Below are 16,898 nucleotides of genomic sequence, written 5' to 3' on the forward strand. Positions count from 1 at the left end.
GTTCTCCCTGTGTCAGCGTGGGTACTCTGGCTTCCTCCCATAGTCCAAAGACAAATTGTCCATAGGTGTGAATGTGAGTGTGAATGGTTGTCTGTCTCTATGTGTCAGCCCTGTGATAGTCTGGTGACCTGCCCAGGGTGTACCCTGCCTCTCACCCAGTGTCAGCCGGGATAGGCTCCAGCCCCCCTGCCTGCTACATGCATTACTTCTTTCAAGATAAATTTCTGTTTTCATGGGAAATTTACTGTTAACATACCTTCTCTTTCAAAATAAAGCACTATGACAGTACAACAATGCATTTGACCTTTTTTTTCCCTCCAAAAAGTAATGCACGTGGTTAGGTTCAGGAAAACAAAAACAGGGTTTGGCTTTGGAATCTTATGGATGCAAACACTGCTCTCCTGCGTGAAGGTTTGTGTTTGTTGGACCCATCCACCACCCCTCCCACTTACCCTACTTGGACTTTTGCAGCCTTAACTTTGGTTCTTGTCCTGCTGCATTTCCGCAACGCCACCAGACCGGCCATGTACCATGCCGACGTTAAAGGACGCCTTTTTTCATCACTGTCTGATGCCGCAAGTCACTGCCCAAATGCCAGATTTTGATGACTTCTGACTGAGACTGTGTTGGCTCCTCCCCTAAGCCAAAATAAAAAACACAAGTCTCTCCCCAGTGCTTAAAAATTACCTTCCCCCCAAATAACAAACAGCCCCTTATCATATTTGTCCTGGGGCTTTCAGTCATACAATTTGAATTTGCTTAAGCCTACATCTGTTTAGCCTTCTTCACCCTGTAAAAAAAAAAAAAATTCACATAGAAAAGTATGTCATAAAAATATATTTAAAAAAATGGCTAGCAATAGGCTAATTTGTCCTGACAAACAATGTAGGCAGTTAACATGTTATTGTTTCTATGGCTGTCTTTTTCAAGCCTAACTGAGTGCCAAATGGACATGCGACACTTTGAACTTATTGTCATATATGGGTGTAAAGCCTTAACAAGCCACTGTTGAGCCTGTTGTCACAAACTCATGCCGTACAGCCAACTTCATTTTTAATTCTGGGGTCTATCGCATGAATTATTACCAATAAAATGTTTTCATGTGTTTTTTTGTTTTGGTTTGGTTTTGACTGAGAGGAATCCAGGAGAGATCACCAGGCCCACTGTGTGCCTTGCTAATACCCAGAACAAGATGATGTCCAAAGGCCTCCATGTATGTTTTGACAAATTATTCCAGCAGATTATAGATGGCTCTATTATTTGTAAAAAAAAAAAACAAACAAAAAAAAAAAACACAAAGTAACTCACCTTTTACTTACTTACATATCTAATTGAATACTTGTACACTCATGCAGTAGTGATTTAATTAAGAAAAAACAGAAAAAGAAGTTGAAGAACTGTCTGGCAAAAAGGCACTTTTTCTAGTCAGAGGCTAAAAGGGAAGGTGCTTGAGCGCCACCTGGGGTCTGTCTGTGCACATGCCTGCCTTATGGGCCCTCCCTTGACCCAGGGCTAGGACAGCTACTTTGTACTGTAGTAACAGAGCTCTCTGTGGTAGTCCAGGAACTAGACTATCATTTCATTGTCGTGTTTTTATTCTTATACTTACAATCTCTTTCTCTGTGTGTATCTGTGTTTGTATGTGTTGTGTAATGAGCTACTGGGTGCCTTAATTTCCCTCAGGATTAATAAAGTATCTATCTATCTATCTATCTATCTATCTATCTATCTATCTATCTATCTACCTACCTACCTGCCTACCTACCAATCGATCTATGCATCGATCTATGAATGTATTTATCTTCTATCTATCTATGCATCCATATATCTATCTTCTATTGATCTGTCTATCTTTTATCTATGTATCTATCTATCCTCTATCAATCTGTCTTCTATGTATGTATGTATGTATGTATGTATCTATCTATCTATGTATCGATCTATGAATCTATCTATCTATGTATTTATCTTCTATCGATCTGTCTTCTATCTATAAATCTGTCTGACCGTTTTTGTATCGATCTATGTATCTTCTATCAATGCATCCATGTATCTTCTATCGATCTGTCTTCTATCTTCTATCTATGTATCTATCTATCCTCTTTTAATCTATCTATCTATCTATGTATCTACCTATGAATCTATGTATGTATGTATGTATGTATGTATGTATCTATCTATCTATCTATCTATCTATCTATCTATCTATCTATCTGTCTATTCGATAATTGATCATTATCTATCTTCTATCGATCTATCTTCTATCTTTTATGTATCTATGAATCTATCTATGCATCTATGTATGTATGTATGTATCTACCTACCTACCTATCTATCTGTCTATTTGATAATTGATCATTATCTATCTTCTATCTATCTTCTATGTATCTATGTATCTATCTATCTATCACCTACCTACCTACCTATCTGTCTATTCGATAATTGATCATTATCTATCTTCTATCTATCTTCTATCTTTTATGTATCTATGAATCTATCTATGCATCTATGTATGTATGTATGTATGTATCTACCTACCTACCTACCTACCTACCTGTCTATTCGATAATTGATCATTATCTATCTTCTATCTATCTTCTATCTTCTATGTATCTATGTATCTATCTATCTACCTACCTACCTACCTACCTGTCTATTCGATAATTGATCATTATCTATCTTCTATCTATCTATCTTCTATTTTCTATGTATCTATGTATCTATCTATCTATGTATCTATCTATCTATCACCTACCTACCTACCTACCTATCTATCTGTCTATTCGATAATTGATCATTATCTATCTTCTATCTATCTATCTTCTATGTATCTATGTATCTATCTATGTATCTATCTATCTATCTATCTATCACCTACCTACCTACCTACCTACCTACCTAGCGACCGACCTACCGATCTATCTATGTATGTATTTATCTTCTATCGATCTGTCTCGAACTTTTTTCTTTTCTTTTCTTTTCAGAATGACTCTACAAAAAAAAATAAATTGAAAAGTCAGTAGTTTATTCCTCCAGTCAATTGTATCTATCTCCAGTGAATTGTCATCTCTCCTTTAGTGTAAGGTTGGCACCTAAATTATATTTGATAGTGGAATATTTTTTTTTGTATTTATTCTGAATCCATGAGTTATGGACAACTTTAACCTAAGTGTGTTTTATAACTTTTTTAAAAAGTGCTCATGTCCACAACTTGAATGTCTGACACTACTGGAGGAGGCAGAGTACCTTCAGAGTAATTACCTCCCCATCAATGACAGCCTGCAGTCTATTAAAAATGTGGTTCATCCTCCTCCATCTTTCTGCAAAGAAACAATTGGTAGGCTGGTTATTTCTGGTGTTCAGTAAAAGTCAGATCCATAGGGAGACGAACTACATCCCCCCCGACACAGAGGTTCTCCCATCAGAGAATAGTGGAGTCTGTTAGTTCAGAGAAGGAATGGTCTATGAGTGGTGCTTCACTGAGAGTGTATGTCCTCTTGAGACCTGAACTTTGGTTTGGTATGCATGTTTAATTTCTCCTAGATATTTGGGATCAGTAGGATCTGATAAGTATATAAAAAAAAACACTGTTAACTATAACTAAGTCCCAATGTCCTCAAACAACACAATAATCAAAAACATTCAACTATAGCTGCTGTCATATTCACACACACACACACACACACACACACACACACACACATATATATATATATATATATATATAAGTTGATGAATAGTGTCTGCTCATGTCGCTGCAGATAACAAGATGTAAAAACCATGTATAGCCTTTTTTGTGACTGAACAAAAAATATTAATTCATTTCTATATAACAGGCTACATGTGATCAAAAACAGAAATGTTTGTAAATAAGGTCAGGACTATAACTCAATAAATTGGGCATTACTGACATTAGCAGAAGCCTATGACACACATTAGACTTATACATATTTCTGAATCACCATGTGGTTGAATATTATTTTGGGCCTACACAATTCAAGTAGCATTTTCATAGGCCTATCAATAACTGTTTTACACATTCATACATTTTCGGCAATTGAAAAAACATGTCGTGTCCATATTGCAATGAATTGTGGGTTATTAAATCAGTGTCAAGTCTGCTGAAGTCTGCAGAAAGTCCACTTGAGGCCCCTTGTGGACTTGTTGAATTGTGGATTTGGACAGCCCTCAGCAATCCCAGACTTCCCAGGAACACGCCCACACAGTTAGTGAGTCTGCAAGTGTGGACATTTGGATTCAGTTGGACAGTTTCCTGACAGTTTCCATTAGCCTTGATGATGATGATGATGATGATGATGTCTGATATGATGTTGATACATTAAAATGTTATCAGACTCATATATCAGTTTGTTCTCAGTCTCCAATTGTTTTAATTATGACAGATCAATTTCTTAAACTGCTTTCAGGGATTTCTGTAATATGTTCATGGTTCGGCCTCCATTTTATATGAATTGTCTGAAGTCTTATATGAAGTGTCTAACTATAAGGTTAATATTTTTAGAGGGAAAAAAAACCCCAAGACAACAGCTTTCATTAAAGATCAGTCAGATATAGTCAGGTCTTCACATCTGTACAGATGTTATTTTAAGAATCCTCACTTCCCACTGTCCAATGTTATATAGACTACAAATAGTTTAAGATAGTTAAAATGGCCAGAAATGTGAAGAATTGCATTGCAGGTTGTTTTAAGGTCTGCCCCTAAATTTCCTGCTTGTGCTCCTAAAATTTTTCAGTTAGGGGCAACAGTGCTCCAACTAATAAAGTCTAGAGCCCTGGGCTGCCGTCTTGTTTTTGCATGGATTAGCGCATTATGCTGTTACTCCCACTAGATGGCACAAAAAAGTGTCCACAGACGAGCACAATAGGTCTAAGTAGAATGAAGTATAAGGTCAAGTAAACCCAAAATGTGATGTCCTCATGCGAGGACACAAAGTCTCCGGAGGATATTAAAAGATCCACACCGTTACCTGTCCAAAAAGATGTATGCATCGTTGCGGATGTAGTGCTGACGGATTAAAACTCCTAAATCAGCCAACATGAGTATGTTCTCACAAGGCAACAGACTGGACATACTGGCTTTACCTCTGGTTGGAATAACTTTTATTTGATCTGTCTGTAAACAAGATGTTTCATCAATTCATGGCATTTGAAATAGCAGATTTTGTGGCAGAAGGAATTTCCAACTCAAAAAAAAAAAAAAAAAAAAAGACAAAATATTGCAAACTTCTTTTTTTCTGTCATTTAATTCTGTACATATTCCACAAAGTCTGGAGATTACTGATGCCAAAATATCCCTTAGGAAAGTGCCATTAAAAGTTACTTCTTGCCGGGGCAGCAGTTAAAAATCCAACTCGTAGTAGCAACAGATCAGATCGATTTTATGGCACAGAGTACACAGTTATTCTCAGAAAATTTTCACAAGACAACTTACAAATGTTCTTATTCCAACCAACACCATTTTCAATATGTTTAGTGTACACAGCATCGTTTTTTTTGTTGTTTTTTTTAAATATACTTCTAAGTACCGTACTATGACAATTTGTGAATACACCTTTGATGACTAAAGCACAAGGCAAATAATTTCCGAGGCGTCGGAGCCCAACAGCCTCGGTGTACAGTCAAAATGCATTCATACTGTAGTAAAATGACATTGCCGTTTCATTGGTTAATGGACATGAAGTTAGCGACAAATCAATTAGTGATGAAAAGTTTAAGTAGTGCCAAACTCTAAGGAAGCAGTTAAATGTTTTACAGTCATCTGAAGTCGTCTTAATGATTTACAGTCAACAGGTGATGCCAACAATCATCCATCAGAATAAACTGAAGTCATTCTGATAATCCTCTTTATACTGACAGTTGGTCCAAAGGGGACGGGGCGGGGCGGGGAGGAAAGAACTCCACATAACAGGCGTGTTGTGATTTACAGAAAAATTTACAAATGGCAGAAGCCGACTGACTGTCACAGAGGTGGAATGTCCACTAAGACTCCAGGACGTGGTGACATTATCATGACGATATCTTTGAGACCTCAGCAATGCTGACCTTACACTACAACTCAAACAATAGCCCAACACCACATCATTAACTTTTAAGACCACATTCAGGTACAACAGCAAAAGCATGTGATGGAGGGTAGAGGATGTTGTGCTTGAGGGTGGTACACACATACAGGACTTTTGTCAGAGGAAATTTGTCTTTTCTTTAATGGAGGCTTGAAAGATGGAGGCAGAAGAGAAGATGGTTTTGGCTGGAATATTATGCTGGGACAGAGAGAGGACAGGGCTGGGATCTGTATGCTAAAGAGGGTATGCATGCAACTTTTAAATGCCCACATGCTAAAGAAACAAAAACTGGCATCTTTAGTAATGCTCAAAAAGCAAAACTATGCAAACTATCACCACCATTACATGTGTACTTCCCCTTGGAATATTAGCCAGTTGCTAAGTGAATGTTAAACAAGGCGAGTCCAATTTTTTTTTGTTTACACTTTTATTTTTGCACAATCTTTTGGTTAATAAACATTTTAATGAACATGCCATTACTGTAGTGCCAAAAACATGAGAAGTACAATGTTAAAGTGGGGAGGGTTTATATATAAAAAAAAAAAAAAAAGGGAGTGTGGAAGGAGATAAGCAAACAGAAGGCTGTTTATAAAAGTAGACTGGGGAGGAAGTAACATCGTATGCCATCTAATCCTGGAAGTAGTAGTGTCAACACAATGCAGTTGGGAGGGAGTGAGCTGCTAAGTTGATGGATGGGTGGAGAGGTTGCTTAATATCCAGACTTCCTCAGGTAGTCAGCCATTCCATATGCTTTCTTGTTAAGACTTCCACCATGGACCGCCTCCTTTCCCATGACTAAAACCAATACTGGAGCACACAAGGAAAAAAAGAGAAATGAACAAAATTGAAGAGTCTCCCCCCTACAGGACGAAGGGAGGGACAAAGGTGACACAGTATCTTACCACTCTTCATTGCTATTAAAAGTTTCCGAGACATTTTTGACTGCTTGCAGGAGAAATCTTAACAGCAATATTTCTTTTCTCTTCTTTTTGTCCCTCAATTTTATCTAAGTGAGCTTGAAAACATTAAAACCCTGAATCCCTCAAGTATTTTGCCATCGAGTAAGCCTTCTTATTCAATCCGCCTCCATGGACCCCTTCTTTGCCCATTACAAGAACCAAAACTGAAAGAGAAGAGATAGAAAAGGGACAGTTAAAAAAAGCAAAAAAAGGTAAGGGAAAGGCATTCCTAGTAAGAAGTATCATCACCAGAAGTGTCCAGGGATATTCAACAGTGTGCCATACAGGGCTAACAGGGTTGCTTTGTTACCACAGACTGCAGCAGGTGATTCTAGGGATGCACCAATTTCTTGGCTAAATCCGTGTTGCAAATCAGCAGGAGGAGAGCTACTTGCTCCTCATTTCCACTTACGTATGCGACTAGTGTCCGTAGATCTGTAATGATACGGATGACGCCTCTAATGTCCAACGCATTGAAGTGCATTTCTTTATGGATGACTAGAAACCTGATAGAAACTACCTGTAGCCGTGGAGGAGGCTAATTTTGTCAGGTTTTTGCCATCTAGTAGTTTGGAACATGTGGTTGGAACATTACCGGGACAAAAACAGCACCTGCCAGGTATGTGGCATGTTTTATGAGATATCTAATTAAAAAGATGTATGAACAGCTGAATGAGTCATAATAATGAGTCTTTTTTTCCCCGTTGAAGGTTTTTTTGGGGGGAGTTTTTCCTTATCCGCTGTGAGGGTCCAAAGTTCCGAGGGATCTCGTATGCTGTAATGTCCTCAGAGGCAAACTGTTATTTGTGATGTTGGGCTTCATAAAATTGAATTGATTGACCGATAATGACGATCTGACTGTATAGTGTCTAACCATATTTTAGCAGAACAACGCTACTCTGATTCACAACGTGTTAAAACTAGATCAACAGGTTCTTTTTTAAACAGACAAACTAACTTGACGATCACAGGTAACTAAACTGAAGAAAATAGCCTGTTAGCCAGTTAGCAGCATGTTAGCTAAGCTAATACACTGTCATATGGTCTCTCCGAAATCCACTGCAAGAGTTCCAATTTTTTTAACGTACTCGAAATATTACGGAGGGGAAGCACATCGGATGTCACAGAGACTCCCATAGGAATGTATGGACTTCAAGTTGCCTTGTCTCCGTACATATATGCAAGTGGAAATGAGGCCTTAATGTTAGCTGTTAGCAGCAGGTAGTAAGAAAAAACGTATGAAAAAATGTATAAAAAATATATTGGGGGAAGGTAAATTATAAAGTTATCATGAGGTGTTCAAATCTAATCATGTAAAACTTAGATTTGGTGAGAAACTTGAATAAATACAGATGTTTTAAGAGGGGAAATTTGTAAATTTTTTTCACAGCAATATAAAACAGACATTACAGAGGGAATTATGATCCATTATGTATTGTAAAAAAGGCTTTTGAAGCAGTTTTTTAAAGATGTTTTATGTGAAAGGTTACATTGGAGGGTGTTTCATAAATTTGTATGATAGAGTTTATGCTCATTCATTGACAGTGTACCAAGGGGCGAATTGACTCCAAAGCAGTTCAGTTATTATTTCATAATGATTTCTCTGGCACAAAAAATGAAAATAAATAATAAACAAAACAAACAAAAAAAACCAAACAAACAAAAAATCCATAATTATCACCTATCTGCCAAATTGTTATTTTAAACTCAGTATTGGCCCAGAATTTCACAATGGGTGCATCCCTAGATACATTTTCAGGTAATGTTATCAGTTGACACGATGCAGTGTCCATACATTTCCTATCTCACGATGTGACGCTGCAGTTTGGACCGTCAAATGAGAATTCAGTGTCCAAACAACTGATTTTATATAGTTCAAATGTAACATTGCTAGTCATTACTCAGTAGTGTTTCTTAAACAGAGAACATTCACTGAGTAGACAAGTGAGCAACTTCACACACAGCCCTGGTCATCAGTAACACATGGTTGAATATCACCACTGTAGTCAATTTTTTAAATTCTTTTTTAAATGCAATAATTATAAGCAGGAAGACTGATGCACTTGACTGGTCGTAACAACTTCTGCTGACCTCTGCTTTAATCACTAATGGGCCAGTGGATACGGCAAAGAAACATTTGTGTACAGATGGTACGGCACTGAAGAAGCAACAGGCTCATTGTGACTATGAAGACACATGCCACAGACTAATTAAGGTGCACTCTCTTTTACAAAGGTATGCATGTGAAGACTGTGGTATATCGCTGCACCTGTTGTATGAATGAAGTATGTAACAGTTAGATTTTGCTCTTTGGACTTTGTGAAGTATAATATGCAAAGCAGGAGGAGGACAGGTGGAAATCTCTCAACAGAAAAAAGAACCGTGTCAGGAAAATGAAAGGAAAACAGTTTGGTTTTTGATTGCAATCAGTGTTTCCCACATAATCATCTGGCAGCACAGTTATGTTATTTTTCCCTTTAATAAAGTCTGCCAAAGCTTTGTTAGCTATGAACAACTGTACAGACTAAAAACGGCTTGTGAAAACACAGCTATTTTGTAGCCAATAATCACGAGTCTTGGATGTCAGATCGCTGAGGAGCGTGTGAGAAACACTGGAGCAATTTCAGACGTCGAGGACCACAAAGGCAAACAGACTGGAGTAGGCAAACCCTGGTTTACATGATGTTTATAATGAAAAGCTGACTGTTATGTAAATGTAGGAAATATTCTAACTTCACAAATCTGCATCTATAAGCTTAGCCCCAGGGCGTCATATGATGTTGTGGCCCTGTTTCAATAAAGCGATTTAGGTGAATAATTCTGGCAGTTAGATCTGACATGACAGAGAATTTATTGGCAATAAAACTGCAGATAGGGATTATCGTCATGATCTAATAATCTGCAGGAATTATACTGTCAATATAACATAAATAAATAGTGGAAAGTGCCCTGCATAATTTACCAACGCCTGAGGTGACATTTTTAAATGTCATGTTTTCTCTGACCAACTGTCCAAAAATCCAAAGCTATTCATGCATGACAAACAAAGCTTCAAATTCTAACATTTAAGAAGCTGGACCGAGCAAACGTTGGCCAGGAGAGGAAGTTCTTTTAAATTATCTCCCTGATTGTCAGTCTGCACTTCCTTAACTTACAAAACTCATATGATGTAGCTGTCACAGCCCTGTGATGTTTCTCCACTAAAAACATTATGTTTTAACCCATGAAGACAGAACTTTAATAGCTATGACGATGGCATTTTAAAACTACACTTTTACCTTTTCCAGCTCTTCCCACAGAGACATTGTATGTAGGTTCGCCTCCTGAGCTCTTTGTCCTGATGTCCATTGTCCAGTCCCCATCATCATGGAGGCTGTCTCTGAGGACAGAACACTTCTTTGAGCCCAGGGTGAGACCGTTGGTGTAAAAGGTCTCCCTGTCCTTGCCGATAAGGACGTCAATTTCTTGAGACTGAAAAACACAGAAAACCACAGGATTGGGACAATGTCAGTCAGACCCTCAGATACATATAACATGCTTCCAGTGACATGACATAATTCCTCAGAGTTAAGAGACACAAAAATGTCCACAAGAAAGGGCATGAATTCTCCAATGCTCTGTTAAGGTAAAAAAAATTCTTTATTATACTAGCTACACTATAATAAAAACATAAATGATATAATTTAATGAAATAGTGAACCTTTACTATCTAGGGGATTTATTTCCTCTCTCGGTGACATCATCTACCCATGCATCAGGAGTTAGCATTCATTGTTTTAATAGCCTTTTTGTTTTGTTAGGAAGAAAGCGTTGACAAGTATTGTTCCATTTCCTTTACAGATACAAAGAATTTAGTTTTTAGTTTGCAAATTTACATCTGCAAATGTTCACTGGATAGAGTTATTGTATCAGTTTAAATGAAACTTCTTTAACTTCTTTGTTAGAAGAAACTTTTGTAGTATGCCCAAAACATTCTTCTTGTCAATTATCACTGATGAAACAACTCCAATAAAATGTTGCTGCAGGAACAGAAACCATGCTGTCCTGAAACAAAGCCCCTTTTCTGGAGTTCATATGTCTATTAAAGAAAAAACAAACTTGACTAATGGAGATTGAACTGGATTGGGGGTGACACTGTTCAAGGCAGAGTGATCTGCATTCCTAAATAATATGTACCAGATGGGAGGGCATCAAAAACTAGAGAAAATTCTTTTGGGGTTAGGGACTGTTCACTATTTGTAAGGTAGGAGGGGTGGTGCAAAAAGGAGGAGGCATGTCAAAGAATTTTGTAAGCACTGGGGAGGGACTTTTTTGGTTTACAATTTTAATAATTCTATTTTGAATTTATTCTACCATAAGTTTGGAAGGCACATGTTCTTTAATAATGGCCAAAAGTACTCTATTCATCATAGCCAGAAACTGTTAAAAACAGAAATTTTTTGGTGTTCTCATTTCCGACAGTCCCTGGACACCTCATGTGTGATGGATGCTTTCATTAGAAAAACAAAACAAACAAACAATAAAAATCTTCCCTTAAAATAGTAAGATTTATTAAAAAAAAAAAAAAAGCCTTGCCCCACTTACCTGGCGTTCCTGATATGTATATTAGAGCTACATTACATCGAAAAGCTACAGAAAATAAACTTGCCACTATGCTACATTACTTGGAAAGTTATCCACCTAAGATTTCTGCAACAATGAATTTCCATCACATTTCTAAAACTTTTAAATTATTTTCACTAATTCCATGGCGTTTCCATGCCTAAAATGTGCTTGCGAAAGCCTATGATTCTTCCAAGTTGTCCACGACTGTGGGAACCCTACAACCACCATGGATGACAAGAGTGAAAAATGGAGGCTGTTTTCAACTCCAGGATTTCGTCTTAAACTTTTAACTTTCAAACACCAAAGGGGATGTTTTAACAATCTAATAACCAATTTATGGTTGAGGGAAGTTCGTGCATTTTCTGCCAGTCACTCAGGGAAGCTCAAGGAAAAGTGGAAAAAATAAAAATAAAAAAACAAAGTCACACCCCAGCCACCCTCCTCTGATAAATAAAGAACAGTCCCTAATTGGTATATTGTATCTGAATAGTTGTATAGAAGTCCTTCTTCATTAAACAACTGATTAACAAGCAAAATTCCATTGTAAAATCATCTATCATAAAATGACTTGTTCATATTTAAGATACTGAATTTGTTTCAAGAAAGTGTGCAAATCAGCGCCTGTCTATTGATAGTAGATCCTAGATTGTTTGTGCGAACTGATCAACAATCCCCATGTGTAATCTGTAAATATGAAACAAACTTCCAGAAATACCAAAATGGTTGTAAACTAAAAAAAACAAACAAACAACTTTTCAGTTATAAAAACGGATCAAACTAAACCCACAAATGAAGAAAATATGTCAATACATTTATTTTTCCTACAAATAAATTAAATGCATTTGTGAATATCTTCCAAATAAATACAGCTTTAAAACAGATATTTGTGAATCCAGTTTTTATTTGTGCATCTAAGTTCTGGTCTTGCAGATTTCTCTGCAATTTCTCTGCAAGAGTCTTCTTATGTTTGAAGTCTGTTTTGTTTTAATTGTAAATCTGTTTCATATTTACCGAATATTTTTCTGAGTTAACAAATCTTTGTTGCATTTGAGGAAGTTGCTTTATATTAACAGCTTACACACTTGCACCCAGACTGTCGATCTGCTCACAGAAATAACACTGAGGCACATCTATCTCCATACAAGTCCCTCAGTTTCTGGGACTGACCACATCTCATCCCTGCAGTAAGTAGCGGAAGTAAAGTGACGTCTTTGCACCGGACTAGCTCTCATGCCGTCCCTCTCAATGAATTAAAAAAAAAAAAACACATTGTCATTCCCATCAAGGATACAAATGCATGTATGAATATGCGGCTAGAATGCTTGCTTTAATAATAAGGAAGCTTGGTAATAAGATGACCAAACGTCCACCGGAGCTATTTAGCCTTATAACCACAGGTAGCCGGTAAAGCAGCAGCTTAACGTTAGCTAATCAAAGCGGCCGTGCACACAAAAGCATGCACGTTTTCTTAAGTCAGACACCGTCTACTCGCTGGTTTTAAATTGGCGTTAGGCTATTAAAAGCAGCGCCTGGACATTTTTATTACTGCCTGTTAACGGTAACTGATTGGTTTATGCTTTTATGGTACGTGAAAGCCACAATAAGTGAAGTCTTATCTGATCAACACGAGGTCTAATCCCGCAACGTTTCCTTAGCAGGAAATAACCGAGACAGGCCAACGGTAAACTAGCTAGCACACAAGCTAGCGCGGTACCGTTAGCTTGCTAGTCATTTAGACCCTGCGAGGTAGCGGTTTTTCACGCTATTCCGTCTGACGAGCGACTGCGTGGGTGATACATAAACAACACTGTCAAACGGGACCGCACTTTAAATTCAGTTACCCCATTTAGTCCTTCTTACCGTGATATTGTTGAAAGTACCACCGGCATGTGCTGCCCAAACATATTTGGCGTCCGTATATCCAACAATGGCGCTATCCTGACAGCTGCCATCGGCCATCAGGTTTTCCACGTAGCTTTGCCAAGACATATTCAAGAAACTGGTGCTATATAAAAATCCCTACAGCTTCGGGTTGCCGAGCAGGAGACAGCCAAATGTGGAGAAAAACCCTACAGGCGAATTTAGAGTCTCCAATCTAACCCGCACTTCGACGTTCACCAACGTCAAGGCTGGGGCAGCAAAGAAAGCCAGGGCAGTGAGGCAGCGGCTGGGTGTAGTCCGTATCAGATCACTCCGCACAATGAGCTCCCCGGCGCTTTTATGGCAGCAGGCGGCGGAATAAAGAAGGACTTATCAGCTCAGCCAAGAGTCAACTGTCTGAGGGAATGCCGGGGTGCTCATAAAGGCGGATGGAGATTTACTGATTGAAGCGTTTAGTCGCTCATTCTTTCATTCATTCAGTGTATATTCATGTTGTAGAAAGACTGTCACATTAGTTAGTGTAGCCGTCAGTGGGTGCAGGAGACAGTGCGCCCTGAGGTGCATGTTGCTGATGGATTCCAAAATTATCTCACTTTCAACACATTAATGCATGCATTTTTAAACGGTGGGAGCAGGGGCGTAAATATAGATAGTGCAGGCAGTGTGCTGGGGCCCCTGGGGTGGAGGGGCCCATAGAGAGAGGGAGCAGGGCCCTTGCAAGTGATACAGGGTGCTTTCATACCAGTGGCAGCTGCTGGTCTTTCAAACAGGGGAAGCTCACTTTAAGTTTACATCTTAAAATTTGTCATATTGTACCGAGGCAGTAACTTATAAAAGGAACATTTAATTGAAGCTGTTTTTCAACCACACTGATGCCATAGAGCCACAGCAAAACACACCTCAAAGATTTTCAGATGGGTTTGAAAATGAGCTATATCGCTTATGGAAATAAGGAACTCCAGACGGCACTCTGTCAGAAGACTCCACTCGCAAATATCCAGATGGAACTAAGCTCAAAATGCGAAGTGCTGTCAATCACAAAGGGTTTCAGCCTTTTAGACAATTCCTCCAATCATCATCATACACTGAGCGTCCTCTCCTGACTACCGCTCCATTAAGTCCCAGGGAAGCTGAGCCTCCCTGGAAGTGACGATTTTGTCGCATTTATCCAATGACCGTCTCGCTTTGCTGCATGAAAAAAAGCTGCTCAGTGCTGTCTCATAGGAATGCATGGAGGCTCCGTGTCCACTGTGCTGACACGAGAATGTATGACAGGGAGGTCGCGTTTGAAAACTGGTGATAAAGAGCTGACGTTTGAACATCATAGTCATGATGTGAACGCGTTTGATGCAATGTAAATTCTTATTTTAAAGTAAACTCAATAGCGCATATTTGACCATTTCTTCTGTGAAATTTTAGGGGAAGTTCAGCCTCACTTGTTGTCTCAGAGCAATCGCCCCTTTTTCAGACCCAGGCCCCAATCTCACAGTACGTTTACATGCAGCTTTAGAAAATGGAATTATTGGCTTAGTCCGACTGAAATTGAACTATCCGTAGCTCGACTAACATACCTAGATGATTCAACTGAAAATCAAACTATTGCTGCATATATCCACTTAGTCCGGCTGGAGTTGGACTCTGTGTTCTGCGCATGCACCACTTTTTCTTTAGCGGGCTTTCAGCCGTAAGAAGTAGAAGGAGATGACGTAGCAGCAGTTCAGCATAGCAGTGCAGTAACTCCCGAAAAACAAACAAACACCATGGTGACCGAGAAGCAGAAGACGCACCTCTGGACGGACGAAGAAACGACATTCATGCTCCACCAGCTAGCATCGTTAGCTTCATCTTCAGGTCAACCGGAACGAGTTCAATATGCACTATATTAAAAAGGACACAGCGCCGCCTATGGAGGCAGAGTCAGACGTACTTGGTCAGAAATTTGATTTTCTTTTATAGTCAGTAGCTATCTAAAACAAAATTGTATTTAAGATCTTTAAATATACGATAAAAACTATTCAATGAAATTATTAATTTCTTACTTTCTTTGATATTTTTGTCACATATGCACTGAGGATTGCTGGGTGATACGTATGTTGATGTTGTCTAATGTTAAGTCTGTATTTGTGTCAAGACAACCCATGCACAATAGCGTGCACTGGGGCCCATCGTAACTTCCTTACTCCACTGGGTGGGAGCCTGATTGGAAGTTTATCACTGATGGTGAATAATAAGCCCGTTTCCTTGGCTATGTCTGTGTTACTTATGACAGGGCAGTAGTAGTAGTCAAGGAGGCCTATGCTCAAAATGCCCCCAAAATATTCAGAAATATAGACAGGTGCATGCACACGTTTGGGCACCCATGGTCGAAGTTTTGTTAACTGTGAATAACTAAGCAAGAAAAAGATGACCTGATTTCCAAAAGGCAAAATGTTAATGGCAACACAGTTCTTAAATGTTTTGAGCAAGATTACTTTTTAGGCCTTGTTTCCACCAAACACTTTCAGTATGGTACCTTTGGAACCAAAAGCAACCCTTGAGACATGGTACCTAGAGCCTAGTGTTTCCACCGCAAACAGTACTCCTAAACGTGGGCAGGGTTGTTGTCATTCACTGCTCTGTCCAGCACTCACTGTATTTCCTCATTATCGGTGACGCAGATGGAAGTCTGCACCTCGTTTATCGTCCACAGAATGAGGCTGCATGCCGACATTTTCAGAACAAAATAAAACAGGCTGCAGTGAGAGTCTCTCTCCATGGGATATTTAAAAATAGTGGGTTTGTGCATTCAGTCCTTCTAAGGCAGGTGCTAAGGTTTAGTGTTGCCGTAGCCGAAACGCTTGGAAATCAACTCATTACTAAAAGTGTTTGTCAACCAAGAGAGATAATAAAAACAAATTAATGCTAAAGTCTCTTAAGCTTGTGTGAACCACAGACCTTATTTCAGGCACCTTGCCAAAAACCCACTAAAAAACCCCAATGACTTCAGATGAGGGAACCGTGAGGGCTAAAATCCTAACTCATTTCCTGGTTTTAGGCGAGGAAAATATATATGAAAAAAAAGTAACGGTCATGACATCGACTTGTGTGAAGTGAACATAAAGCTTTATATCACTTTGGCAGTCCGGAGCATTTGTGTAGACTTCACATTAAAGTTTTGTGTCATGGATGGCTTGGAGATTACAGTGCAGATGATCACTTTATTTCTTACCTGATGATTTGCTCTCCACACCAACACAACGTTCATACTGACTTGAACTGATATTTCTGTGACATGGCTCAATAATACCAGAGGCAGCTCCACCAGCTGGCTTTGTGTAAGTAAGTACATGTTAAAATAATCAAATTGAGAAACAAATAATCTCTTAATGAA

General features: G+C 38.7%; 1 protein-coding gene across 2 annotated transcripts; it reads right to left on the reverse strand.

Annotated features, from left to right (window-relative positions):
* Nucleotides 1–5,104: 5,104 nt before the first annotated feature.
* Nucleotides 5,105–13,837, reverse strand: LOC125901940 (profilin-2-like). Of its 2 annotated transcripts, none has more exons than XM_049597981.1 (3): nucleotides 13,508–13,837; nucleotides 10,321–10,513; nucleotides 5,105–6,890 (listed from the first exon to the last, which is right to left on the reverse strand). In XM_049597981.1, exons 1-3 carry the CDS (start codon nucleotides 13,634–13,636, stop codon nucleotides 6,793–6,795), a joined length of 420 nt encoding a protein of 139 aa, XP_049453938.1. In that variant the 5' UTR covers nucleotides 13,637–13,837; the 3' UTR covers nucleotides 5,105–6,792. The 2 variants fall into 2 exon arrangements, with proteins under 2 accessions (XP_049453938.1, XP_049453937.1); XM_049597980.1 differs by lacking the exon at nucleotides 5,105–6,890 and adding an exon at nucleotides 6,897–7,206 and having other exon boundaries at nucleotides 13,508–13,823.
* Nucleotides 13,838–16,898: the final 3,061 nt, after the last annotated feature.

The sequence above is a fragment of the Epinephelus fuscoguttatus genome, linkage group LG15 (assembly GCF_011397635.1).
Source record: "Epinephelus fuscoguttatus linkage group LG15, E.fuscoguttatus.final_Chr_v1".
Classification (NCBI taxonomy): domain Eukaryota; kingdom Metazoa; phylum Chordata; class Actinopteri; order Perciformes; family Serranidae; genus Epinephelus; species Epinephelus fuscoguttatus.